Source organism: Momordica charantia, assembly GCF_013281855.1.
Source record: "Momordica charantia cultivar OHB3-1 chromosome 10 unlocalized genomic scaffold, Mcharantia_2.0 BLBB01000010.1, whole genome shotgun sequence".
In the NCBI taxonomy this organism is placed as follows: domain Eukaryota; kingdom Viridiplantae; phylum Streptophyta; class Magnoliopsida; order Cucurbitales; family Cucurbitaceae; genus Momordica; species Momordica charantia.
The window spans coordinates 16,095,037-16,122,412 of NW_028275158.1; the positions used below are offsets into that span (position 1 = coordinate 16,095,037).

The 27,376-nt window shown below is 37.4% G+C and overlaps 2 protein-coding genes and 2 long non-coding RNA genes across 12 annotated transcripts; 3 read left to right on the forward strand and 1 right to left on the reverse strand.

Annotated features, from left to right (window-relative positions):
* Positions 1 to 4,110: 4,110 nt before the first annotated feature.
* LOC111025555 (uncharacterized) lies at positions 4,111 to 6,178 on the reverse strand. Its single transcript, XR_002603557.2, has 3 exons — positions 5,439 to 6,178; positions 5,313 to 5,352; positions 4,111 to 4,374 (listed from the first exon to the last, which is right to left on the reverse strand). It is a non-coding gene; the product is annotated as an uncharacterized LOC111025555 (long non-coding RNA).
* Positions 6,179 to 9,052: 2,874 nt separating this feature from the next.
* LOC111025554 (uncharacterized) lies at positions 9,053 to 10,130 on the forward strand. Its single transcript, XR_002603555.2, has 2 exons — positions 9,053 to 9,720; positions 9,813 to 10,130. It is a non-coding gene; the product is annotated as an uncharacterized LOC111025554 (long non-coding RNA).
* A 3,003-nt stretch (positions 10,131 to 13,133) lies between these two features.
* LOC111025552 (coiled-coil protein) lies at positions 13,134 to 16,786 on the forward strand. Of its 5 annotated transcripts, none has more exons than XM_022303430.2 (6): positions 13,134 to 13,571; positions 13,984 to 14,454; positions 14,792 to 14,850; positions 14,997 to 15,143; positions 15,959 to 16,183; positions 16,373 to 16,786. In XM_022303430.2, the coding sequence occupies exons 1-6, from the start codon at positions 13,308 to 13,310 to the stop codon at positions 16,632 to 16,634; spliced, it is 1,428 nt and encodes a 475-aa protein (XP_022159122.1). In that variant the 5' UTR covers positions 13,134 to 13,307; the 3' UTR covers positions 16,635 to 16,786. The 5 variants fall into 5 exon arrangements, with proteins under 5 accessions (XP_022159122.1, XP_022159121.1, XP_022159120.1 ...); XM_022303429.2 differs by having other exon boundaries at positions 13,136 to 13,571; positions 14,657 to 14,850; positions 14,997 to 15,140; XM_022303428.2 differs by having other exon boundaries at positions 13,137 to 13,571; positions 14,657 to 14,850.
* A 1,645-nt stretch (positions 16,787 to 18,431) lies between these two features.
* On the forward strand, positions 18,432 to 21,844 carry LOC111025556 (Nucleotide/sugar transporter family protein). Of its 5 annotated transcripts, none has more exons than XM_088119256.1 (7): positions 18,432 to 18,753; positions 19,221 to 19,396; positions 19,515 to 19,723; positions 19,855 to 19,948; positions 20,054 to 20,220; positions 20,322 to 20,492; positions 21,425 to 21,844. In XM_088119256.1, exons 1-7 carry the CDS (start codon positions 18,675 to 18,677, stop codon positions 21,702 to 21,704), a joined length of 1,176 nt encoding a protein of 391 aa, XP_087975382.1. In that variant the 5' UTR covers positions 18,432 to 18,674; the 3' UTR covers positions 21,705 to 21,844. The 5 variants fall into 5 exon arrangements, with proteins under 5 accessions (XP_087975382.1, XP_087975384.1, XP_087975381.1 ...); XM_088119258.1 differs by having other exon boundaries at positions 19,218 to 19,396; positions 21,405 to 21,621; XM_088119255.1 differs by having other exon boundaries at positions 18,433 to 18,753; positions 19,218 to 19,396.
* The last annotated feature ends 5,532 nt before the right edge of the window (positions 21,845 to 27,376 follow it).

A 27,376-nucleotide genomic window follows, 5' to 3' on the forward strand; every position in this document is an offset into this window, starting at 1 on the left:
CAAGGCACAATTATGACTGCTCTATCAACGAACTGATCCACAATGCTCGACCATACCTAAGCTATGTCTGTGATTGCCCCAAGACTGAGCAATCCTACATGGTCTTGTCTCCCAGACGTTAGAGACACAGTCATGTGCTCCCACTTGATCTAAGTTATCCCCGTCGCTTCCTTTCTCGATCGAACCCAACGACCTCTAAAGGAAGATTCCCCTGATGAATTGGCGCTCCCAGCCAAGTTCATTGCCTTTCTAGAGACATCACCCTTGACTTTAGTACTTACTGTAGTCTTCTCCCTTAATGCACTATCTCACCTATGCGACTTCATCAGCTCGATCATCCGTCTGACATCTAGGGTATTATCCCGACAGTCTACTGAACACCTCACTGAGTTGTTCCCCTTTCCTTTTCTTCTACTTCCCAGCTGTTGTACTTAAACTGATGGTAGATTCTTCTGATCTGTCGTGACTGTTAATGCTGCTGATTCTTTCAAGTTTCACCTTGAACCATCTACAGCTACTCTGTGCATCCTCTGTCTCTCAGATCCCCTAGCAACCTCAAACTTAGACACATAAACAGAAGATCTCTTGTGGCCTGTTGCCACCACCCTGGATTCCCTCTTGAGCTTCCAACAACCCCCAACAAACTCACTACTGTATCAATCGTCGTCTAGCTTCCCTGCGGATAACAAATTAAATCTGAAGCTAGGAATATAACTAACGCCTCGTAGCACCAACTCGGCTCATTCGCCTATCTTCAAACAAGCATCTCCAATTCCTCCCACCTTGGAGATACCCTCATTCCCCATCCTCATTGAGCTATAATCACCTGTAGTAAGAGATGAGAATCAACATCTGTCTAAAGCAACATGTGTTGATGCTGCAGTGTCTACTACCCACTGGTCTACAAATATGTTCCTATTAACACAAGCCAGAAACTCTTCAACCCAATCTTCTTCTGTTACGGCATTTGTAGAATTGTTCCCTTTCTCAAAACCTTGTTTGAACTTTCTACAAAAACGTTTCATGTGTCCCTTTTTGTGGCAGTAATAACACTTCACTTCTTCACTGGAACTCCAACTACCCTTGTTATATCTCTGCTGCTGCTTCCCGTTGTAATTCATCTTTGCCCTCCCTTTGTTCTAAGCTACCAAAGCTGATTCAACCCCATTCTCTGCCCCTGAAGTAGATGCAAATATTTTCCCTAATTTTCTCCAGACTTCCTCAGATAAGGCAACATCACAAATGGCTGAAAATTTCAAGTTATTTTTCCCTAGCGAATTTGACACCGCGGTCTTCATCGACTCCCAACTGTCAGGCAAGGATGTCAACAACCTCATAGCCTTCACATCTTCTTCAATCTCAACACCCATCCTAACTAATTTGTTCAAGATATCGGTGAACTCATTAATGTGGGAATTCACCGAGGTTCCCTCATCCATGTGGATATTAAAATACTTCGTCCATAGAAGTATTTTTGTATTAGCAGAAGGTTTTCATACCTGTCTTGCAAGGCCTTCAACAATTCCTTCACTGTAGTCTCTTTCGCAACCAGCCTTCAAATATTCATCGACAACGACATTTTGATGTTTGCAACGGCCTGCTCATCCATCTCATTCCAATCCTTGTTCGGCATCCCCACTGGTCTCCCCCCTAAAGTCTTATGTATCTTATAGCATGTAAGAAGATCCTTTACTTGCATCTACCAAAAGCTGAAATTCTCCCCATTGAACTTCAGAACCCCTTCATAGTAATAGTGTGTGTGATATTTGTCTCCCATGATACTGCAACCCTACAGCTCTGATACTGCTTGTTGGGAAATTTACAGTCTTGTATAATTTTCCTTTTCATAGTAATATTCAAACATAACCAACCACAATATGCAAATAGGAAGAAAATTATAAAAGCACAAGAATAACGACACAACAAATTATACTGGTTTACCACTAAGGGCTACGTCTAGTCTTTCACTCAGATGTGGGTAATTCGCTAATAATTGTTTAAGGATTGGAATACAAAATTGTCCCCAAAAATATCCCTTAGAGGTTCCAAAAAAAGCTTCATAGCTTATAAGTATTATAACACACTATACTTAGGTACAGGAATGAAAAACACTCAATAAACCCATGGGATACAGAATCCCTTTCAACACTGCCCACAACCACTCAAGTCTCTTTTATTTGGATACTGTACAAATGGAACCTTAACATAAGGGCTCTATTTATAAGAGGTCAAACATCCTAATTATTATAGAAAAACAATATTGTAATCCTTATAAGACAATAATATCCTACTCCTTGTAGGAATTGGTAACAGTGTTGAAAATCCTTTTCTTCATAGGACATGAGTTTCCTGTTTTGACTCCATAATCCCAACACCAATGACCTTCAAGAAGGGAGATTGAGTGTGGCTTCATCTAAAGAAAGATTTCCCAAATGAAAGGAGCTCCAAGCTAAATCCAAAGGGAGATGGACCATACCAAGTGCTTGAGAGAATAAATGATAATGCATACAAGCTAAACCTCCAAGGTAATTACGTCGCTTAAGGCTGGGGAAAAAAGAAAAGTGGGGAAGAAGTAGGGGGCGTGTGATTTAGGTCTGGGGCTAAGCGAAGAAATCCCAACAACGTCGTATAAAATGCGACTTTCTAGTTCTTCACAAGCCGAGCGACAAAAAAGTGAGGCGTCGCTTTTAAATGCGACGAAATTACTTTTCGTCGCTTCAAAATGCGACGAAAACGTTTGTGTTGCTTGGTTAAGTGACGAAAACTGGTTTCATCACATTTCTTAGTGACGAAACATCTTTTCGTCACTTTTTATGCGATGAAGACATTTTCGTCACTTAATTTCGTTGTTGTATCCCATATTTCTTGTAGTGTAAGTATGAAGTTGATTATACCTTCAACGTGGTTGACCTTAGCCCTTTTGACGTAGGTAATGATTTGGATTCAAGGACGAATCCTCTTAAAGAGGAAGGAGATGATGTGCATCAAGGAAACCAAATATTACTAAGAGGACCGATCACGAGGTTGCAAGCCAAAAAGGTGCAAGACTCCATCAACAAGCAAGTTCAAAATTTACTTCTTACAGTCAGACTAGAGTGCAACAAAGAGGAAGGAGATCTCCACTTTAATATTTGGAATGTTAAGCTTAATGAGAAAAAAGGACATATTGAGAACGAAGCTACAAGCCAAATTGGAATACCGAAAGTCGAAGACTCCATTTCAAATATTATTTAGAGTTTATTTAGAGTTTAAACCTTAAATTTTGTGTTTCTTTGTATTTCTTGTTTTACCCTTCCTTTGGACTCAATTTGTAACTTTTGTAATTGCCTTTAGGCCCAAGTGCAAGGTTTTGTAGGTTAGTTATGTCCCTTTATTAGTTTAGTCTAGGTTTAGTTAAAAGTCTTTTTCTTTAACTTTTTTATAGAATTTCAAGATGCCTATATATAGGCTTCTTCTTGTACATTTAAGAGGTTGAATTATTGATGAATGAAAATAACCATTGAGCTTTATTCTTTGCTCCCAAAACTGTGAGCATTTGGTGCATCTTGATCTAGTTGCACAGAACCTTTGAAACATGCAAGTTTAGGTTGGTCATCAAACTTGTGGAGTGTTTCACTTTGGATCTAGAACAAGTTCTCTCTATCTAAAGCCTTGACCTTCAAGGTAAGTCTCTTTCTTCTTCCTCTTAGGTGATTCTTTGTGTGTGTACTAGGTGTTGCCGTGTCTCTGCTTGTTCTTACAAGAGTTACCTAAGCCACTTGTGGTGTCTATTATTGGCTATTTCTAATGGATGGTTTCTTCAACAACTTGATTTTAACAATGCATTTCTAAATGTGATGTTAAAATAAGATGTCTATATGTCTCAGCCCAAAGGATACGAGGATTCTTCTCAACCAAATTTTGTTTGCAAACGTCACAAGGCCATATATTGTCTTAAACAGACGCCTTAAGTGTGGAATAATAAATTGAAGTCCAGCTTATTACAGTGGGGTTTTATGCTTTCAAAATGTAATGCCCCCAAATTTCAAACAACTTAAGTGGGACACATTACTAAAACCTCTTACTCAACTCAACATCAACAAAATCAAATATCTACGTTTTGCTCAACAATTTCATATAAGTAGACTTTATTAACTCAAAGTTCCAATATCAGAACTCAAATAACTCAACATAACTGGAGTTCTCAAAAGAATAACTAATTGTCATCTTAACACATCCTTTAAACATAAAACTTAAACAAACCAACCTGCTGATGAAATAACAAAAAGAAACAACTCCAACTATCCTATTTAAAATAAAATGACGCAGTGCTATATGGTTCTTCTAGTCAAGTCTCCTCCTCGCCATCACCATTCCTGTGTGTGACCTCGTTACCTGCAAAATTTGGGGGAAAGGGGAAGGGTGAATACAAAAACTAGTACTCAGTAAACAGCTCTTACCTAAAGGGTCACACATAAACAACATGCTTACACAACAGCAAACATCATGCCCAATATTAATATTATGTTTTAAATAAAACGGAACGGTTTATGCATATACTTGACCCAATATGCAACCTACATGCCAAACCCAAGTCTTACATCACAACTCGCTAGTTCTCTTTCCTATTCCTCCAAGTCTTACTCCTTCGAGTCGTATCGACCCCTAACCATCTATCCAGAGCCTCAACACTTCTCTACGGCACTTGGCGTTCGACCCTTGACCATATACCTAAGGCCTCGAACTATTGCACCGACCCTTAACTACGCATAGCTAAGACATCGATGACTTTGCAACATATTGGCCTTTCTCCTTTCCTCTCAAGGCCCCAATACTTGTCTTCCTCTAAGACTCATTGCATCGACCCTCGACTATTTACCCGAAGCCTCAACACTCATGTTTGTCCAAAGTTGACGTATCGACCCCCGACCATTTACCGAAGCCTCGATACCCAACTAGTGACGTATCAGTCCTTTGGCCCTGATACTCACCCATTCTCTTCATAACAGAACCAAACTCTCACTGAAGTCCTGCATGCTTCTAAGTTTGATCCATGCATCAATTATCTCATAATAGTCCAGTAGGCAATAAACACAAATCATACGTCAATACCAATCAACTTAAATATGTCCAGCATGACCCATCAACAGCATATATAATTCACAAGAGAGGCACAACCAACAACATAACCAACAACATAACTAATATCTCATCTAGAATTATATGAATAGTAACAAGTACATAGTATAAACAGCCATAAACAAGCAAACACAAGCACAAAATCGATTCATACATCAAAGAACAAACATCCCTAAAAAGTAAGAACTACTTACAAAAGTATGTCATAAAGCTCCTAAGCTTGTCGAGGAGTTCCTAAATAAAAGGAATACGATCTCGAGGTCAGTAACCAAATAGAAACACTTCAATATAATTGAAACCGTGTTTAGGTGAGTAGTTACCTACTAACTCACACTAAAACAACTTGGGTTAGGAGTGGATAGACGCCGAGGAGGTTCGGGCTCCCAAATTCAAGTTCAAATGGCCTTAGGCTTGCTATTCCGATGTGAAAAAGTGATGGGTAATGTCGGTTTGAGTCCAAATAGGGGTGGGTATCACACATCGAGGCCTGTTTCGGTATGAGTCAACGCCAAAATAATGTCGAAAGGCCTAGAGGCTGAGAAACATCACCAAGCTCACTAGGCTTCATGAATCTTGGCTGTTCGGAGTTGTCGGGCTGGAGAATGTAGTGAAAACCCCTCTGTTTGTCATGTGCCGCCATGGTGACTTATCGGAAAGTGTAGGAATGTCAGAGAAGGAGGTGCGCCACCGCAGAATGCGGGGTCTGCTCGATTCTCACCGCTGCAGGTTTGTTGGAACGTCGAGGAAGACACCGTCACTGCTATCAGATGTCACTGCTGGAGTCGCTAACTCGCTGTCGCCGTTCGTCAAGAAGAAACGTACAAGGAGGATGCCGAAGCGATGCTGCTCAAAACCCCCGCTGATGTCGAGTTCTGTCGGAAACACGCCATCGTGCACTACCACTACTCAAGTCGTCTGCCGCCGCTGAGCTTCGCTGAAGGAGCAGCTTTGACCGGAGAAGAAAACCTAAGTAGGGGGGGCGGCTAGTAGCAAAAGAGAAGGGAAGGGAGGAGAAAATTTTCTAGAGTTTACTTTTGTTTGCTTTCTTTTCTTTTCCAAACAAAAATAATAAACCAAACTAAAAGTCCAATGACCTTAAATAAAGATGAATTTTTTTCCTAATCTTTTTGTTAAAAGAAACCTTCTTTAAAAAAAAATTTAGAGAATTTATTTAAGAGATTAACTTAATTAAAATCCAATAATAAAATCCTAAAGAGAAAATTAAATTTCCAAAACTTTGAATTAAGATTTAAATCAAATCTCTTTCCAAAATTTGAAAACTTAATTTATTTTAACTAACTGAATTAAACTTAAATTCTAATTTACCTAAAATTAGAACTCCAAATTAAATCCAAGAATTTAAATTAACAGCTTAAGACAAAAATCCAAAGGTTCAATTTAAATCTTAAAATAAAAATAACCTGATGTTTCATTATACTACTCCTATCACAATGATATTATGGTTTTCCTTCTCCTATACGTGGAAGATGTCATCGTCACCAAAAATAACTCTGTGTTTGTTGTTAATCTCATTCCTAACCTTGACTCCAAGTTTGCTTTAAAAGATTTTGGTCACTTAAGCTATTTTTTGGGCATTCAAATTACATATCTCCCATCAAGTATTCATCTAAATCAATCAAAATATATTTTTGATTTGGTAGAAAAGGTCCATCTGTAGGATGTTAAGCCCTGCTCGAATCTTCAGTCACTAGAAAAAAACTTTGACCATACATGACGGTGAGCTCTTGATGATTCATTGATTTATCACAACACCATAGGGACTCTTCAATAATTAACCAACACCCAACTAGGCATCACCTTTATTGTGAACAAACTCAGTAAATTTATTAAAGCTCCCATTGATAATCAATCATGGAAGGTTGTCAAACGTGTTCTATAGTATCTTAAAGGTTCATCTAATATTAGACTACTCATTCAACCTTGTTCTGAATTTAATATAATTGCTTTTTCAGATGTCGCTGCATATTGTGTTTTTATTAGGTCTACTCTTATCTCATGGTCCTCGAAAAAGCAAGTAGCACTCGCATGATCTAGCACCGAATCTGAGTATCGTGCACTTGCTCATGCCTCTGCTGAAATTTTTTGTATCTAATAGTTGTTTTAGGAACTTGGGCTTTGTTCTTACAAATAAAGCAAGTCAACTTCCCATAAGTTCTCCTCGGTCATACAAAAGCTAGCATACTAAACAAGATGGCCAACAATGTCTAGTAACATGTATGAAATACGCACAACTCTATTTAATAATGAAATGAAACAGCTAGAGTTTCGGTTGTTCAACAGTTACAACATTTAAATCTCCCCCAAAATGGGATTTAACTCATGGGGGAGGGAGAAAATGAAATGGGCAAAGAAATGTTACAACCCATTTTAGATAAAAGAGAAGAAAACCGAGCATGAAGACAATAGCATGCGATAACAACAGAAGCTCCTCTCTATCGTCAACTCTCCCCCGAAAAATCATGAGATTCTTCTCCCTTATCTTTTCCAACACCCAAGAATGTTCTCTATTATGATCTGTGTATATCGGCTAGGGTATCTAACCCTTTTATATCGGGTCCCAATTTTATTGCACCCAGCTGGTGTTGTACGAGCATGGTAAATTATCCTGTATTTGGGACAGTTATTGCACTGTAATTCATGCTTCAGCGATTGTTTACTCCAGCTATTTTACGCCCTGCCTTGAACATGATTTTTCCACTCATTTCTGTGCTCAGCGCTTTCTTCATGCTTTATCTGCTTTTTCCAAACTTGCGCATAAAAGCCAATAACAAAAGGATCCAGCACAATTTTAAGCTAAAGCATTCAAGACTTGAGACTTTAGCTTAGAATTCAATTTCTAAGATTATCCATGATGTTTAAGAGCTAAAATAGACACACTTTAAGATTTCTTTGTACAAAATTACCCAAATAAGTACTAGAATAACTCTCTTTTGGAGAGTTATCAGTTGCTACCTAAAAAGTTTTCTATGAGTGGCTGTGGTTGGAAGCCCATGTTAGTGAGTGGAAAATCTCAGGGACTAGTAGTTGGTACACGTGCTTCTTAATGTAAATTTTTGCATCAAAACGGAAGTTTGCAAATTCCATGGTTTTGTAAAAAGTTTTTCGTTTTAGGAAGAAAGATGATTAATAATCATTTTTATTTTCAAAAACAAGAATGGTTTATGACATATTGACTTGAAATTAAGGTTAGGAAGTTTAGCTTGTGGAGTTCTTCCTGCAACAAAAATGATTCATTTACTTGGAATATTTGGATTCTTGTTCATTCATCTTTTTAGCATGTTGATTATTTTGGAGTTGTTGTTGTTGTTTTTGCTTCAGGACAAACAAATGGCTAAGTTTGGGGGTGTGTTAAGTTTGACTTTTAACTGCAGAAACATGACTGTCGAGACATATTTGACCATAAAAATGAGATGTTTTAAGAAAAATTGGAGTAAAACCACGAAGGAAATTATTTCTTCATCGTGAGAGTTCCCTTTTGTTAAGTGCATCAAACCAGGTTAAAAGTGTTTACATATTCTTAAAATAAAATATAAGGGGAATATTTCTAGGTAATTTGCAATATGAGGTGTTTTAAGAAAAAATAGAATAAAACGTGGTCAAAGTTGACAAAAACTCACATAATCCCTTTTGTTGTAGGAACTATGTGCCTAACGCAATTTTGGTAATTTTTTTCAAAATGTGCGTTTCACCTATAGAGGAGAGGACACGAGAGTCATTTCACAAGTGTTTAGTTGGAAAGAAATCAGTCCAGTCTAAGTCAAAATGGAGTTGTTGGGATTGTAACGCCCCGCATTACTCAGGTAAGGTTAACCTCTAGCCACGAGTTTTTTTCTTTGTTTGTCAAAAATTTATTCCGAAGTATTTAAATTGTATTACCTTATTTTAATTGGTATGGCGGTGGTGGTGGGTTTTATCCCTTAGTTAATGAAGTAATTGTTTTTGTTTTTTTTTTCTCTAGGCTGTTGGGCTTGTACGTTTATTCTGGTTATGAGAAGACAATTAAACGGGTATCGTTAAGAGAAAAAAATATAGAAATTTCAATTCTTTTACCCATAGGCTATTTTCAAAGGGTGGGTAAATGAGCTTTTTCTTTGTTTGATAGAGGTAAAACAAAAAGAAAGGAAAAAGGAAAGAAAAACAAAAGAAAAAAAAAACAAGGAACCCTAGCAACCCATTTCCTCTCCAATCGTGAGCCACCGCCCACGCTTCTTCTTCCTCCCGTCGCCAGTCACGAGCTCTCCTACCCGACGACCGGCGCAACCCCCTTCTCCAACGACAATAGCAGACCGTGCGACGCGGTTTGTGGCAGCGGCGGCGACATTCGTGGCGGTAGCAGCGACGCGGGGTGTTTTCCGGCGGCGCAACATCCTTGTTTGGCTTTCGTGGAGGTCGGCGACCTCGGTTGCAGCTTCTACATGCCTCACAGCAGCGTCAATATCAGTAGTTGGGTTCTCTTCGTCGCGAAAACGTTTGCAGCAACTTGTCTTGCAGCATTAGCACCTACTCTTGATCGTTTGAAATCCGATTGAGGCAAATCCACACCCAGTCGAACTTAACCCGAGTTACCCACATCTAATCGAGGTCGATTTTGCAGTAACAGATTTCCTATTTCCCCATTTTTGATGGTTGGAGAATTCGTTTTGATGGTTGGTTTTTGGTCTTTTGTTGCATAGGTATTAAGTCGACGTGAGGTTAGGAATGTAGCAGTGAGTAAGTAGTACCAAGGCGTGTGCGTGCGTTGATGTGTGCTGATGGATGTTGTTCCCTCTGTTTTCTTTGTTATGAATTCGTTTCTTTTGCTATTTAATTGTTGAACACAGTTGTGAGGACGATCTGCCATGGAATCTTGCCGTTCTTATTTTTTTGTGTTTATTTGGGATATGTACATAGCCTGTATCCATGACTGCTGTTTGTAACCATGGGAACTTGCTGATTGTGGTTGGAAGTATTTAAGTTGAGTTAAATACGGTTTATTTGGAACCTTGGATGCATGTATTCGCCTGCGCTGATAATTGTTGAGTTAGGAGACTTGTACGATTTAGTTGAGAATTGTGAGTTACTTTCCTTTTGTATACTGTAAAATATGATGGAAGACAATTTGGGATTTGAACGAAAGTGAACCGTCCGTCCGATGAGTTGAAGAGATTGGTTGTGAATTGTCTGAAGTGGGGAAACATGTTAATTGTTCTCTTTTTGTGAACCATATAAAGTGGTAGAGCAAGCTAGCGGTTATGTTTGTGTAACTTGTTGAATTGATGGACTTGTGAGTTGTTTCATTTTTTATGTGAATCGCCTGAAGCGATAGAATAGGTTGGTGGTTCTGTTTGTAGTGTTTAATATATTGGACTATTATGAGATTATTGATGCAGGAGGCATGACTTGGTAGCAAGTAGGACTCTTGTGAAAGTGTCGAGATTCAATGAGTGAGCGGATGAGTAACTGGGCCAGAGGGCTGGCACACCACTAGTTGGGTATCGAGGCTCCAGGTACAAAGGTCGGGGATCGATACCCCGACTTTGGTAGAGATGAGTGTCGAGGCTCTGGGTACCAAGGTTGGGGGTCGGCATGATGATTCTATTGATGAGTAGTGTTGGGTCTTGATGTGGTGGCGGTCAAGGACCAACATGCCTAGTAGACGTCGAGGTCTTGGGGATAAATGCCAAGGATCGATGTACAGTTCGAGGCCTCAGAACTAAAGGTCAAAGTCGAACGCCAAGCTTCTATGGAGGAGTGTCGGGCCCTTGGGTACAAAAGGGCAAAGGTCGACACGATTCGAAGAGTTAGACTTGGAGGACTAACCTGGTATACATGAGTAGAAATATGTTGGAGGGCTAGAGTCTAGAGGGCTTCGTGGTCGATGTTTCGTGTGTTGTTTGTTATTTGGGATGCACGTGAGGATGTTTTCTTGTGATGTTGTTGTGGCTTTGAGCATGCTATTTGTATATAGTTAGTGAGAGCTACTTACAGGGTATTTTATATACTCACCCCCCCCCCCCCCCTCTACCTTTATCTGTTTCAGACCGAGTCCTTGGCCATGGTAATGACGTGGGGAGGCTTGACCGTGGAAAGACCACCTAGGTTGTGTCACTCAAGTCTAGGATAGTTGAGGGTGATTCGATTGTCGGGATGTATGGGAATTGGTTGTTGGTCGTAAACTAGTCTTCGTCTCTTTTGTCCGTTATTTATTATTACTATTGTTATTGCAAAAAGGGATTACTTTGTTTCCGTTCCAGGTGGACTATAGATGTTACTTATTGAAATTATTCATTGTTTTGGTTGTTGGACGAACAACAGGTTTTTTTTCCTTAAAATATGGATCTGTTAGCCCATTGAAGGCAGACCTTTTGTTTTGGAAATGGGTTAGTAGTAAGAGTCGTTCCCTTTAATTATTGTATTTGTTGCGTTATGTTCCGTTATTAGGAAGAAGGCTGCAGTGGGAGTTTAACGACGTTACCCCATGAGTGTTGTGAAATTTGGGGGCGTTACAGGGATCATCTCAACTCATTTCCTCTTATTTTGGTGGGGAGTTCAACCAACTTTGAGCCCTATTTAAAGAGAGCCTCCCCTAGCAGTTCATCATCGATTTTGGCATCCATTCTCATTTAGTCTCACCTTTTTAGCATTCGTTTTTAGCTTAGAATTTAGAATTTGCTGTATTTATTTTTTCCTTTGTTATTTTCTTTATTTTCGAAAACTCCAGTGTTGTTCTAGTTTTAATTTAAGTTTTTTTTTTTTAATTTTTTCATCATCTTTTAATTTCCTTTAGCGTTCTTTAGCGAGTTTAAACTCCCTTCAAGCTCTAAAGAGAAGAAAGTTAAGCTATAACTCTTTGTACGTCGTTATTTTTGCAATTAATTCAGTTTTGAACCTCTTTGTGGAATGCCTTAGAAAAAATAATTAATGTCAACACGGTCGAAAAAATGCCTAGAATGCTCCAAACGCATTCTTGGAGTGGTTTCTAAAAACTTTTCTTTAAGTCTTTTCTCGATTTAGCCATTGGAAAATTGATCTATGCACCGAAACCCAACACTGAGAATGTTAGATTAGGTTGGTCCAAAAGCAAATGAGTTGATAAATACATTCTAGGGTTGCAATCACACATAGAAATATGATTGTAGATTACTCTAGGCTATGCAACAACCAAAAGCGATTCATGAAAGAGTAGAACTCAGCTTTCCAGAATTAGCCAAGTACCTTTCTTCCAACTTGTGTATTTTCTATATTTTCTACCAAAACTAAAGCAGGAAGTAGGGAGGTTGTCTTTTATAAAGAAGCTTGACATTTGCAACCACAAATAATAACTTTTATCCCCATTTTTTTCCATTAGCATCAATTGAATTTTTTGAATCACTTCACTTCATAACATTTTCGAGGCAAAAGTCCCTGAGGATTCGATCTTGGAATTGCTTCCGAGTATTACTTGTGACCGTGTACACTTGAACGTGTCTCTTAACTCTTAACTTTTAATGTAGAGAAAGTCCAAACACTACTTAAAATAGCGTCGAAAATTAAAACCCTAACAACAAAGAACGAAAATTTTCTTGAAATTTCGAGTGCACTAACCTAGCTGAAGGTCCGAAATTTTCTTGAAAACGATGATGATGTTGGTGATGGATAGGTGCAAATCGATGTGAGATTGAGAGGGAAGAGATTGATGACGTTGGCGATAGTGCAGATGTTAGAGAAATAGTCTGGGTTGACGTTGGCGATAGTGCAGATGTTAGAGAAATAGTCTGGGTTGACGTTGGCGTTGGCGTTGGAGATGGATGGGTGCTTTCCAAGATAGGAAGGGAAGGGAAGGGTGAGAGCTAAGATAGGAAGGGAGGGAAGGGAACTAGGATTAGATTGGGGTTTTTCAAAAATCGAAGGTGACGTGATAATTTCACCTTTCCAAATTTTGAGAGGAGTCCAAACTTAGTTATGGTGGGTCACAGATAAGTATTTATAAAAAGGGGCTCAAAATCTAAATGTATTTGGAAAATGGGTCATATATCCCAACTTCTGTCGCAGATGAATGTTTCTAGAAAAGGGGTCAAAAATCCAACTTTAATAAAATTATTAATAAAGGGATTATCCCAATTAGCCATCCAATGGCCATTTACCCGTCATTCGTTTAGAGACGAGAAATCTGAGGGGAAAATGGAAAAATAAAAATTACAATCTGAGCCATGGAAGAGTCTCAAGAAATCCTACTGAACTCCCTCCAAAAATCCGGTGTTTCAGTCCCGCCAGATGTTCCCTCGATTCGGAACTTGACTCCTTCGAACTTGTTCTCAATCTGCGCTCAGGTCTTGAATCGCATAAATGGCCAAACTAAAATCCACTACTCCACTTCTCTCCCACTCTACGTCGCCGATCAGTTCAAGATATGTACGGAAATCGCTTCGGATATTAAGGATCTGGGTTACATAGGAGATATGAGCTTCCACAAGGTAAGTTTGATTTTCTGCCTCTTTGGTCATTGACAAATTTTGGGAAATTACGAGGAAAAACTATTTGTTTTCGGATGTAAAAAACAAATTCTGTTGTAACTGTACTTGGTTAAATTATAAGTTTACTCTAATTATGTCTATTTAGCCAGGCCTGATTATTCTAAATTTTGGTTGAGTTAGTCTGATGTAGTTAGCATTCTATTGATTGTGAAGTTCAAGGAGTAATTAAATTGGTGCTGAAAAAGAGAGTAGCAAATTTGTAATCTGTTTATAGTTCTTTTGAACATACTAGCTCTTGGACATTAGCAAAAACTAAGGCATTTGTTTTGGATATTCGTCTGCAGTTGTTACTGAGCTTAATATATTTTTGAAATTGTACTTAGAAACAGACTCCATGTGTTGCTTACAACAGTTCTTGTATCCATCTGAAGAGGACTTGTATAAGTTGATAAGATTCTTGGTGGAGAGGCTTCCTGAAGCTTCTGATGGAAAATCTAAGGTTTTGGAAGATGGTGATTATGGTAGAAAAGAATTGAGAGCTGACACTTCCCAATCAGATAAGGTTGATACTGGTGCTGTTTTTACACATCAGATGGTTGAGAACAAATTTGCTGATCTTAATATTATGGCTGAAGAGACGAAATCTTCAGATCCCATCATCAGTAGACTCTCTAATTCTTGTCTTGTTCGAGAAAGCATGTCTGAAGCGGCTATGGATGATAAAACCAATTCTGGGAAATGGGAAATATCTAATGATAGTCTTGTCGATGCCCCCGAAGGTCCATCTGGGGCTTCAGGGAGTGAAGCTGTTGTACAGGGGAATAATAGACAGGTCTCAACTTCCAAACATGAAGTCAGTTCTTACATTCAAAAAATATGTGAAGTACGTACTTTTCTCTTAACTTGAAACAATTGTTAGCATCCGTCATTGTGAAAATCTAGATTTAGAATCGATTGAATATGTAAGATAGTAAAGAAATGGTCAATTCATTGGGAAAGGTATTCGGTTAGATGATATAAAGAATATTTTATTTCTTCGACATATATTCTTGTTTTAAACAATAAATGATACTGAGCAACTTCAGGATGAAGAGAGTAGACCATTAGAAGTGGTCAGTGCAAATTCTGAATTAGAGCATCTTCAAATAGAGTTAGAAAGGTTGAAGGAAGTGGCCGAAATTGTATTTGATGACAATCATTTAATTGAATTCCATCTTCAGCAACTGGAGGAGCAAATAAACTCTAGAAAGCTGAATCTTCTTGCAATGAAGTCAAAGTGGTAGGGCATCATTTTAATTTGATGGCTGACTGATTTTCGCTCTGCTTCTGCATTATTTTGTATATTTAGAAAGCCAATTTCATAGAGAAATTAATACCAAGATGTAGATTTCATTTATTTCTTTTTCTTATCACTGATCATTACAGGGATGCAGAAAGGGAGCTTTTGGAAAAGAAAAGGCGAAGTCTACAAGAATCGCTATGTGCAAGTAATCCAGAGGCTCAAGAAAAGCTGCAAAAGTTGAGGGAGTTTGAACTGGAAAAGGAGCTCATCGAGTCTGAAATCAGGAGGCAGTATGCAGCTTCTTTGAAAATTAAATATGAAAGGAAAAAGGATTCCAAAACCGAAACATGTTTTTAAAAATGACATTTTTCTAGTTTTTAAAATTTGGCTTAGATTTTAAAAACGCTTTTAAAAAGTAGATAACAAAATAAACTTGAACGTGAGGGTATGTTTATAACTTCAATTTTCAAAGCTTGAAACAAATGGTTACCGAACAAGCCATAGATAACCAGTTTTATTTAGATGTACGATGTACCCTCCAATGTCTTGGGTTCAAGCCATCGAGTTTAGAACTTGATAAGTTAAACTCTTTGTATCTCCCCAAGAGGAGGGTATCCCTGAGAATAATGCAAGAAGTTTATTCCTGATACCTTAGTTATCACAAAAAAAAAACATAAAACAAAAAAAAAAGGTCAGTGGTTTCTTGACCAAGCTAGATTTTGAAAACCAGTATCAAGCTTTCTTGATGTTTAGTTATAACATAATAGGTCTTCTTTCTGGGTGTGTCGGTGGGTTTGGCATAATAACATTGATGTTGCTGATAACAAAGAGTATCTGTTTCTGGAGGCAATTTATCGGGATCTATCGCGTGTCATGTTACCATTTATATCCAAAAGTCGGTTCATAAGTTTCTTTTGCAATCTTGACCTCGTCTTACATATTTTATCTTTCGTTAAAAAATGAGATATTATCTATTTTCTACTCCAATTCGAAGATAAGCAAGATAAAGGTTGCTGAGGAGTTGTGCTTCTTGTTGGCTGATTACCATCTCTTGTTTATATCGAACAATATTGATCTTTTCCTCAACTTGTCTACCCTTCTTCAGGGAGGAGGAGAATTCCAAGCTCTCTACAGATCTTAAGAAGCAGCCCAAACAAGTATCGAGACGATCTTATATCAATAGAGTTAAGGAGATCACGAAAAACAGTCGGAAACAAGATGCTGACATTGATCGAATCCTTAAAGAAACTAGAGAGCTTCAGCTAGAAAGTAACAATATCCGTGAACGCCTCCATAGAACCTATGCAGTTGTCGATGAGCTAGTTCTCAGGTATGCACCACAGAGCAAGTGGAAAATGTAACAGAACTATTGATCTTGGCTTCAACTGGTCTTTATTGATTGGTTCACAGTGATGTAGTATTAACGTCCTGCTTCTCGTCCTTCATTTAGTTTCATTCTCTACCGATAAGTTTTTGTTCAGCTGGGGTACAATAGCTGAAATGATTCATGTATATGCAGGGAAGCGAAGAAAGATGCCGTAGGTAAGCAGGTGCACACGATCCTGACTAGTATCCATGAGAGCTTTGGAGAGATCTCGAACAAAATCCTGTCTACCGATAGACTAAGAAGAGAAATTTCAGAGCACGAGAAGAAGATAGCAGCCTCGGCATCCCGGAGTTTAAATTTTAACAATCTACAGTCTGATCTTGATGTTATCAAGAGGGAAAATAGTTACTTGGAGCAACATCTTTGTCATAAAAAACCCATCGACCAAGAGTAGAATATTTTCTAGTCATTCATCAAACTTTCTGCAGCAATTACATTCTGTAGAAAAGGAGAAAATAGTACATACAAATGACATATATTCTTGTTTAATGCTTTCATTAGTTGGTTTGTGTGATGGCTTCTGAAATAAGCAACTTTTGGCTTTTATTGTGGTTGCAACATCAATTTTAAGGTAGGGTATTGCTTGATCTACAAGGTATTCGCATTTGGACCTTGGTGGTTGTTAGGCCGTTTTAAGTCTGTTTCATCCTTCATATTTCTTATGTTTCTGTAATGATTGAGGGCATGGTTCATATTTTGATGTTTCTGTAATGATTTAAGGGCATGGTTGAGAATTATGTTTTTGCATGAGTAGAATCGCTTTTACCGGTGCAAAATCACCCTTTTTTTTCATGATTAGAACCACCTTTACTCTTGTAATTAAATAGAATGTTTGGTTGATTTTTTTTCATGATTAGAACCACCTTTACTCTTGTAATTAAATAGAATGTTTGGTAAGAATTTATAAGTGATTCTCAATCAATCACTTTGAGGGTGATTCTCCAAGTGATTTTTGACCAAAAATTAATAGAAAATTAATTTTTAAAATATTTATTGTTTTCTGTAAATTAATAGAAAATTAATTTTTAAAATATTTATTGTTCTAATTTTCAAAATTTTCTTTTTATTTACTTTATTTTCATCTTAAATTTTGAGACTTTTTTCTTTTTTCTAAAATTTTGCCACCCTCTAATTTTTTTATCTTTAATTTTGTTTATTCTCTATAGTTTTTTCCTCTAAAAATTTTTAATCTCTCCCTCTTAATTTTTTTTTGTTTCCAATCTCCTTTTTAAGTTTATTTCTCTGTATAAAATTTTTGTCTCTCCCTCAAGGTTTTTGTCTCTCATTTTTTTCTTAAATTCTCTATTTAAACCTTAAATATTAACAATTCAAAATCATTTTTAATTATATAAAAATCAATTGAAAAAGTGCATGACAAAATGTTAAAATAATTATATAAAACTCATTTTCACAAAATATATTATCATTAATCTCTGGTGTTAAAATTACTTGTTTTAAAATCATTCCCAAATATGTCCTATAAGTATTTGAGAATCAATTTTCTTTTTATATGCAAAAAATTATTTGATGATAATTTGTCGAAAAAAATAATTTAAATAGAAAAAATTAAATTTAAATATATATTTTAGTATAACAAATATAGGGATTATAGATTAAAACTTCAACTTGTAGGAAGGGACAAGATGCTTCCAGAAGAAAGAATGTCCTACGTAATGTTTTATTAATCTATTACATTTTCTATCTGTATATTTATCCTCTCTAGTCAAATCAATCAATATTTGTTCAAAATATATGACATATTATAATTTTTTAAGAATATTACATTATACGTAGAGATGAAAATTTGAACCTACGATATTTTTTTAAAAAGTAGATAGATCTTAACTGTTGAGCATTCCGTTTGTTGCATATCGACAAATCAATCAAAATTTGTCCAATAAACCTAATACATTCATCCATCATCATCTAAAAATTACGGTGTGCTATATAAAGGAGGGGCAGATATTCTCATAACACTAGAAATTTTCTAACTAGGCTATGTGAACCATCTTATTAGTCCCATTCATGAAACCTCAACGTCTCCGTAAACAACAAACCAACGTCGGTTCAGATTTTGTACCAGCTGTGATCAACGCTTTCCACGTGGGCATTCCAAAGGTCTGCCACGTGACATCCATCCCTGGACCCCACTTTCGTGTACCATATAAAACAAACAATCCAACCCCAAAACATACCAATATCATTACATTACATATTTGTTTGGTTGTTTTTTGTTGGGTTATTTTTTTGTTTTTTTGTTTCTTGAATTTCTCCAATAATCTTTTGAGATAGTTTTACGGGTCTCTTTGTTCCCCAATGATTTTCTCCCACCATTTTTGTCCATCTTCCATTACAAGAGAATGCCATCGCCATTGTGGGTCCATTAATTTCTTCCATTGATGAGTGATTTCAACAGAAATCTATTGGGAGGGAAATGGGGTTTCTTGATTCTTTGCTGGGAAGAGATTCAAGGAAGTTTATCAAACGCAAAGACAGCGATGCAGGAGAAGCAGGTGAATTTCTTTTTTCTTTTTTGTTTTTCAAATCCTGTTGGTCCATTTTCTTTTCCCTTTCCTCTAGCATTCAAAAGATTCGTTTGATTCCCTGCCCATTTAGTTCATTCTTCAATTCTGGCATCTGGGGTTGTGTTTTTCCCTTTTCTTTTCCTTCTTATCAATTGGCATTGTGTTCTTCAAATCCAAATTCATGTATATTACTTGATCAATCATGGAAGAACAATGGATTAATATTAGCCCAATTAATAACTAGAGTTTGTACATTCATTGATTTGCATTTGGGGAATTCGTAATTCTCATTGTTGATATTAGGTGTGGAAAATTAAACCCCATTTGGGATTGAGGATTCCATTTTGTATGATGTTCACCATTCCCATGAATAATGCAGATTCATTGCCACATCAAATTTGTCCACTGTTTTCCTATTGATCATTGGTTTTGTTATCTATGTTCGTGGACAGAAGTTCTCATACTCTATAAATCCGCAGGCCGAGCGCTCGAAGAAATTAGAGGCTCGCTCTACAATGAACTACGAACCTCGGACGGCGCCAAACGCCAACAGCAACGATATTGCGGACCTGTTGTGGCAATGACATTCAATTTCATGGTTGCTGTTGGGATTATAATGGCAAACAAATTAGTAAGAATGTTACTGTTTTCTCAGCAAATGATTTGTGTTTGGTTTCTGGTTGAGAATGAACCAACCTCTACATATGATTTATTTAGGCCATTTTGTCAGCTGTTTTTGTTTCCTGCAGGTGATGGGAAGAGTTGGATTTAACTTCCCAATATTTCTCACATTAATCCATTATACCGTTGCTTGGTTTCTACTAGCAATTTTCAAGGCACTCTCTTTGCTTCCTGTTTCTCCTCCTACCAAAACCACTCCCTTCTCTTCTATTTTCTCTTTAGGTGCTGTCATGGCTTTTGCTTCAGGTCTTGCCAATACTAGTCTGAAGCATAACAGGTTTCCCGCTCGGATTTCTTTTTTCCTTTTCTTTTGTGGCAAGCGGGTCGGGGAGGGGGGAGGGGGGAGGGGGGGGGGGGGGGGGGGGGGTGGTGTTTATCTTGTTTTCTTACTCTCAATTCTATGTGCAGTGTTGGATTCTACCAGATGGCTAAAATTGCTGTAACTCCCACCATTGTTTTTTCAGAGTTCGTACTCTTCAAGAAAACCATTTCTTTTAAAAAGGTCCCAATGCAAGAAACATCTCTTTCTTCTACTTCTACTTCTCTTTGTTTGAAGAGAGTTGTCACTTCTCGTAATGTTTTTTCAGACAGAGTCATGTTTGTGCAGGTTTTGGCTTTGTTTGTCGTCTCCGTGGGCGTGGCAGTAGCAACCGTAACGGATTTAGAGTTCAACCTATTCGGTGCTTTGATTGCGATTGCTTGGATAGTCCCAAGTGCCATAAACAAAATCCTATGGTCCAATCTGCAACAGAAGGCGAGTTGGACCGCCTTAGCGTAAGCTCTCGTGATCTTTACTTTCCATTTTCACTGTGTCCCCTTTGAGGAAAGATGAGGATACTTGTTTTTCACACTGCAGTCAATTTCTGGTGTTTTAGGTTGATGTGGAAAACTACTCCAATTACAATATTTTTCTTACTTGCTCTCATGCCATGGCTGGATCCACCAGGAGTTCTCCTCTTTAACTGGGATCTCAGCAGTTCAACTGCAATTTTGATATCTGCTCTGCTTGGCTTTCTCTTGCAATGGTCTGGAGCATTGGCACTTGGGTAAGACTCAAATTTATAGGGATGAACTGTCGTTTCACGCTATCGTATAGATTTTTCCTCGGTTATTCATGTTGGTTGTTTTTTTGTGGTTAGGTTGCAAGTTTAGCCTGTGAACATTAAAAGTTTAAATTCCGTCCCTAAACTTTGAATTGTGATTCTAGGTAGCTGCTGCTGTTAATATTGTTAGCTGAATATTGACATGGCATGACAGAAGAAAGTAGATGACTGATTTAGCACAACATGGCAAAATAAAGTGGATAGCCAGAGTAATGTATCAAATACAACATCACTCTATTTAGTCTAATTGTCCAGTTGACAGTTAGTTTGCAATGATAATGTTGGAGACTACATGAAATTCAATTCAAAATTTATGGTCGTAAATTGACCCTGGTACAGAGGAACAAACTTCAACTCCTAGTTATCAAAAGATGAAAGTTTGTGGACGTAAATCAAACTATTTAAAGTTGGGAGATTTAATTATTTTTTATTTTTTATTTTTTATTTTTTAGTACTAGTGGTGGGAGATTCGAACATATGACCTGTTGATCAGAGATAGGTGTCAATTACCGTTAAGTTAAGCTCATGTTGGCTAAAGTTGTTGGCCAAAGTTGAGAGATTTAATAAACACAATTATCAAACTTAAAGTAATTTAATCTTTCTTTTGTTTTTCTGTCATGTGGGTGTAAAAAGTGGGAAAATCCATGATTTCTAGTTGGATATCACATCAACGAGAATCATGTATTTTCTCACTTGAACTATATGGTTTGTTATATATGACAATCAGTTTACACCACAAGCAATGTGGTTGAATTTGTATTGAGCTTTCGAGTTTCGATGTGGATTTTGCAATTACGACCAACTTATATTGTAAATAATGTTCTCGTCTTCAGCCTCTCCTTACTTCGTTAGCAGTGTTGTTCAATTTTGTGCAGTGCAACCTCTGCAACATCTCATGTTGTTCTGGGACAGTTCAAGACCTGTGTGATTCTTCTGGGAGGCTATTTTGTTTTCAGCTCTGATCCCGGGTTCTTGAGCATTTGTGGCGCGGTCACGGCGCTCGGGGGAATGTCTGTGTACACATCTCTTAATCTGCAGCAGCAACACGACAAGCAGCAACTTCCGAAACACAACGTGCCCCTGCCGAAACCCGAAAACAGCGTTCCAGAAGATGCTGCAAAGTCAGAAGTACAAATTCCTGTTGTTGCTGTGTAAATATTTTGAATGAACCACTTGAGGAACAAGCATGAGTTCTAAAGGGATTTTTTTTTTTTAAATTTTTTTTAGTGTGTTTGATGGTAGAGTGATCTATTATTCTCAAATCAATCAACCAAGCAAATATATTTTTCTTATAACACTCAACAGTTTTACAGAGATATATGCATAGTATTCTTTACCAGTTAAGGGTGCTTCTGTAAGAAAAATCGTTCTATTACTTTTAAAATAAAATAATATTTTACATTCTAAGATTAAAAGAATTGTGTTAAGTTAATAATGTTTTCGAGGTCTTAATAAAATTTTAACAATGAAAAAAAGTTTAAAAAATATGTAAAAAATAAAATACATTACATTGCCGGTAAAATTCCAATTGACAAACCACCAAAAATAATAGTCTTTTTTTGGTTAAATTGTACAAAATGATTCTGAAATTCTAGTTTCAAAACTTCCATTTTTATCCTTTTAACCTTTAAAATTGTTTCAAAATAATTCTTCTATCAATATTTTTTTATTAAAATGGAGACGGTACTAATAGTAGAGAGGTACATGTGGATACTAGTGGCAAGTTTCAATTATGCTCCATAAATTTGGAGTTAAATGTTAATTATGTCTTTGTCATTTCAAATGAATTATTTTAATCTTTAAGGTTTAAAATTCTTTATTGGAAAAGAATTTCAAATGATTTATTTTAATCTTTAAGGTTTAAAATTCTTTATTGGGAAAGAAAAGTTTAAAATTCTTTCCAAACTTGCTATTACATTAACCTTTTCGTTGAAATGAAGATTGAAATATGATGTGACAGTGAGTTGGAAAATGAATGTTGCCACAAGTGAAATATTAAAATAAAAAAATAAACAATTTCAGTCGCATTCAAAATGATGTTGATGAGTAGGAAAGCGTATTTAGGTTATAGTATCAATGAAAATGAAATTGTTTAAGGGAAGCTTCGCCCTAAAAAATGTCGTTCACTAGTAACTCATATAGATCTGCTACATGGACCACATGTTTAGAAACATGTAGTTGGGCCTCATCTAGGCACAAGGAGGACGAAGTGGGATTGATAGCCGACCTAAAAGGCAGACTAGCTCGTGGAAATCCTGTTGTGACACAACCTTAAGAAAAGCAGCTAGTGTCAACGAGAAATTCACTAACACATATATATGTATATCGTGTCAGGGTGACAGACTGATAAGGCAGAATCCTACCATTTCAAAGGTACAAAATCTCTGTGCAGTTTACTAAGCTCGGCTCGACACTAGCTCGAATAAGTACTAACTTTAGCTTTAGCATGTACATGGTCGAGCACTGGAAGGTTTTGTTTGCAAGTTGTTAGCTTGTCTCATCTGTAGTTCATCTTGACTCACCTGCTGACTTATTACCTCGTCCTGAATCCTATATCAAAAGTTGCCACCGTTTGTGCAAAATAAGAGTTATAGGTCAACCTATACTCTACCACCTCACTTTTCGAAACTATAAAGATGACATTCGAAAAAGCAGCTCCTTCGAAGACCCTAGTAGCCACGACCACTATCGCACTAATGCACCACTAGACGTGGATGATGCATTGATGAGCAGCCACCACTCCTCTCATCTGCAGAGGTGGAAAAATAATTTTCCCCACTCACTAAAGGGAGGCAGCAAGAAAGACACCAACCTGAAAGTGGCCGGAGAAAATGGCTATAACCTCAATCTGGGCCTAACTTGATGGCCTTGTAGAGCAAATAAAGGAGATGACCAAGCTCTTCTCCTACAAGCAAGTGTCAGACATCCAAAGGAGAAGGGCCCAACCAAGGACAACTCTCATAGGAAGAATTGGAGACCATCTTGGTACCTCAAGGAGACGCTTAACCTCTGCCCCTAGTGGTCCTCCACCAAAACCCAAGAAATCCAAATGCCCTCAAGGGACATGAGGGATTGACTGAATGAAAAGATGGCCGACCTCAATCTGCGCTACAAGGTGGATAAGTCAATTTATTATCTGGCAAAGGAATCACAGAACAACTCGTGGAAAAGCAAGTTGGATAAGTTCATGGGAGAGCGAAAAGGACGAGCTTTAGAATGAACTCAAGATGCCGAATTGAGAAAGCCAAGGCAAGTCCCACCTTGCCCAAAAGCTGCTTAAGTTCAACCATGAACCCTTTACGGACGACATCCTAATCGTCCTACTGTTGGGCAAGTTCAAGGTCCCTATCGAGCACATGGAGACATACTTGAAATGGATGTAGATCAACAACTTTAGTGACGCCCTGAGATGTCAAGCCTTTAACTTGACGTTGATTCAGTCGGCAAGGACTGGTTCAAAAATCTGAAGGAAGGAACATCTCTTCCTTTAGGAACTTTGTGACTCAATTCGTTGACCAATTCCTTGACCGGCATAATAATCGGTTATGTAGTTCTTTACTTTTATTCAAGGAGAGGATGAGTGATATACCTTTAAAAGAGAGTTATCTTAGGTTAAATTTAGCTTATAATTTAAAGATAATTATTGCTCATGGTATGATTTGTGTGTGTTTAGAGCCTGCTAAATGAAGATAAGAAAATTAGGAACTTTTGCACAGCATTCTAAAAATTTGGTTAGACTATGCTAATCTGTGATACTTGGCTCTAGTGCAGGGAGGTGTCGAAGCATCAAAGGCTGTTCACTATAGATGAAGAAGATAGTAGCGACAAAGTAGTTTGCAGTAACTCGTTTTCCACTAAATTTTTTCTGATGACCATACATTGCGGTAGATTTGGCGCCCTAATTTCAATGGGTGGTATAAAAGCGAAAATAGTTGTGAAAGGAAGATGACCCGAAGAAGAATATTGTGGAAAAATAGGCACGGACAGAGAGAAAAAAACTACATCTTAAAAAAGAAGGTCGGTGCGAGAAAGAGGCGACAAGGGGCTAGAGCATTTACCCGTGGCTAAAACGAGCTTTTACATTGTTCTTCTTCTTTGAGAATATGTCGAGTTGTATTGTTTTTCTCATTTTGAATATTTCTAAGATGTATATGAACTGTCCCAAACGGATAACTTGGGTGGTTTTGGGCTTTAAGGAATATCCTTGAGGTCTTGGGTTCAATCCAATACAGGGGAAAAAGAAACTTACTTTTGAACACCTTCTTCCTCCCGGCTATCCTCTAGGAACGAAGAATATATATATATCAATCAAATAAATAATTAACACTTAATTATTTATTACCAAAATAGAATCATATTCTAAAACATTTCTTTCGTATAACCTATAGTTGTAATGTACATCTTATGCACATCATTTTTAACATATAGTTTTAATATGAATCATATTCATATTAATTTTATTTAAATCTCATTCAAATAATTTCTCTCATAATATATAGTTTTAATTTAGAACTATATAATATAATGTATCAACATACATATATATATCCCTTGAGCAATTTGAAAATTTCAAATTCTTCCAAGAAACTTGATCCTTGTTTTACCCGTTGTAAGCTAGTAAGGGGACCTAATTGACCTATAGATCAGAAGCTCCAACGATACGAAGTCAATCGGTCAAACTCATTAATCGAGTTAATCAACATTCGTTAACTACGGGTCACTCCACTAAAAACCTGCAACTGCACTCTTCTCACTGCAGAATATTTTTATGTCCACGGATATACAACCATTAATGGCAAGTCAATCTCTCATAATATATAGTTTTAATTTATAATTAACTATATATTATAATGTACCAATATACATATAATCCGTTAAGAAATTTGAACAATTCAAATTCTTCCAAAAATTTGATCCTCGTTTTACCCGTTATGAGCTAGCAAGGGGACCTAATGGACCTACAGATCCGAAGCTCCAACGATGCAAGATTAATCGGTCAAACTCATTGACCGAGTTAATCTAGATTCGTTAACTACGGGTCATTCCACTAAAGACCCGCAGTTGCACTCTTCTCACTGCAGAATGTTTTTGTGTCCATGGATATACGACCATTAATGACGAGTCAATCCTTCACGAGTGCTCGTAACTCAAGTTGGGTCAAATTACCGTTTTACCCCTGAGTTACATCTTACTCCTTAAACACCACTACTCCTCTAATGAACAACCCGGTTATGGTCCAACCAATAACCGGAAGTCCCTCTCGGCCAATGAGAGGGTGAGGCCCCTTGTTCAAGTCCCGGAGTCAGCATTTAAGGGAACACTCATCTACTCCCCTAAAGTCGGGGAGGAGTGAATTCCATCTTGTGAAGTTATGTTCCCAGCTCCCCACTCGGTCTCGTCCCCAAAATGGTAGGAATGTTGAGTCGGCGACTCGGGCCACTCTCACCCATACAGATCAAAGAACGAGCCCTCACGGGCAGGAGTCCATAACTCACTCAGGATTGAGAATGAGTTGCCTGGTCATCCTAAGAAATGACAATCTATTAGTTAACGGCGTTACATCTAAAGATTGCCTATTTCACGGTCCGGGTTTATACAAACTCATTGTATAGGATACCCCCACTCGCATGTCTCCACACGAACGACCTGGATCGAGTCGTCTGTAACCTTTACAGAGCGGGCCGTATCCATAGTGTTGCCAGAATAAGGTACCCAGCCTTATCCATATACTATAGACCCTTTAGGTTATTCACGGGACATTATCCATTCATATATCAGGGGTATATCAACTATATACCCAGTATATATACTGTCCCGATTACATCAAAAATAACCTTGGATGTTTAGTTTATTGGATTTTGGACAATGCAAAGTTATGATTCAACAACAAATTTATTGAATAAAACTTTATTAAATAGACATTTGTTTTTACAAAATACAAACTACGAGTTTAGGGCAACACACCCAACAGTGTAGGCATTAACTTTACACTCATTTTTGCATCAGATTTCTTCTATTTATTTCTTTTTTTGTTTAGTTTGTTTCCGTTGGTGTTAATAAAGTGATTTGTTTAAAAGAGTCTCATGCATTTTCTCACTTAATAATCGTTATTTTTTTTACAACAATAAAAAAAGAGTTTCACAACTTTTCCTTTTCCTTTAAATTTATTTTCTGCCAATTTTACCAAAATTGACCTAAGTCTTAAATCATTAACATTATAGTAAATTAAAGCATGAGTTCCAGTAAGGCTTCTACCCAAGAGTGGAAAGAGCAAGACCAAGAAATTGTCCGTCAATGGTCAGAGAACATGCAGCATACTCATGGTGACGCATTATCACATAATGTAATCATGCCATTTCAAAATGTAACGTTTCCAGAAAATCAGTTGAATATCTTGAAACATTTGTGGGAAGGTTTAACACCAGATAGAAAGACCCAGTTCATAAAAAAATATGGTCACATAGCGCAGCTCCTGTACGACAAGTAAACTTCTCAGTGTTGAGAGAATTAGTTAGACATTGGGATCCGACCTATAGATGCTTTACTTTTAGCTCAATGGATATAACCCCAACTATCGAGGAATACCACACCCTTTTACAAATACCACTGCAAGAGAAAATTGAGATTTTTTCCTATGATGGTGGTTTTACGTTGAAAAGGGCAGTATCGCTGCTTGTAGGGAAGATATCTAATGGTGAGATTGAAAAACATGTGAAAAGGAAGGGAGAAACATATGCTTACCGGTAGAATATATCTTGAGTCTCCAGTAGAGATTTGTTAATGAAGAAAGGGAGTTATCACTATTAGCTCTGTGCTTATTCAACTTG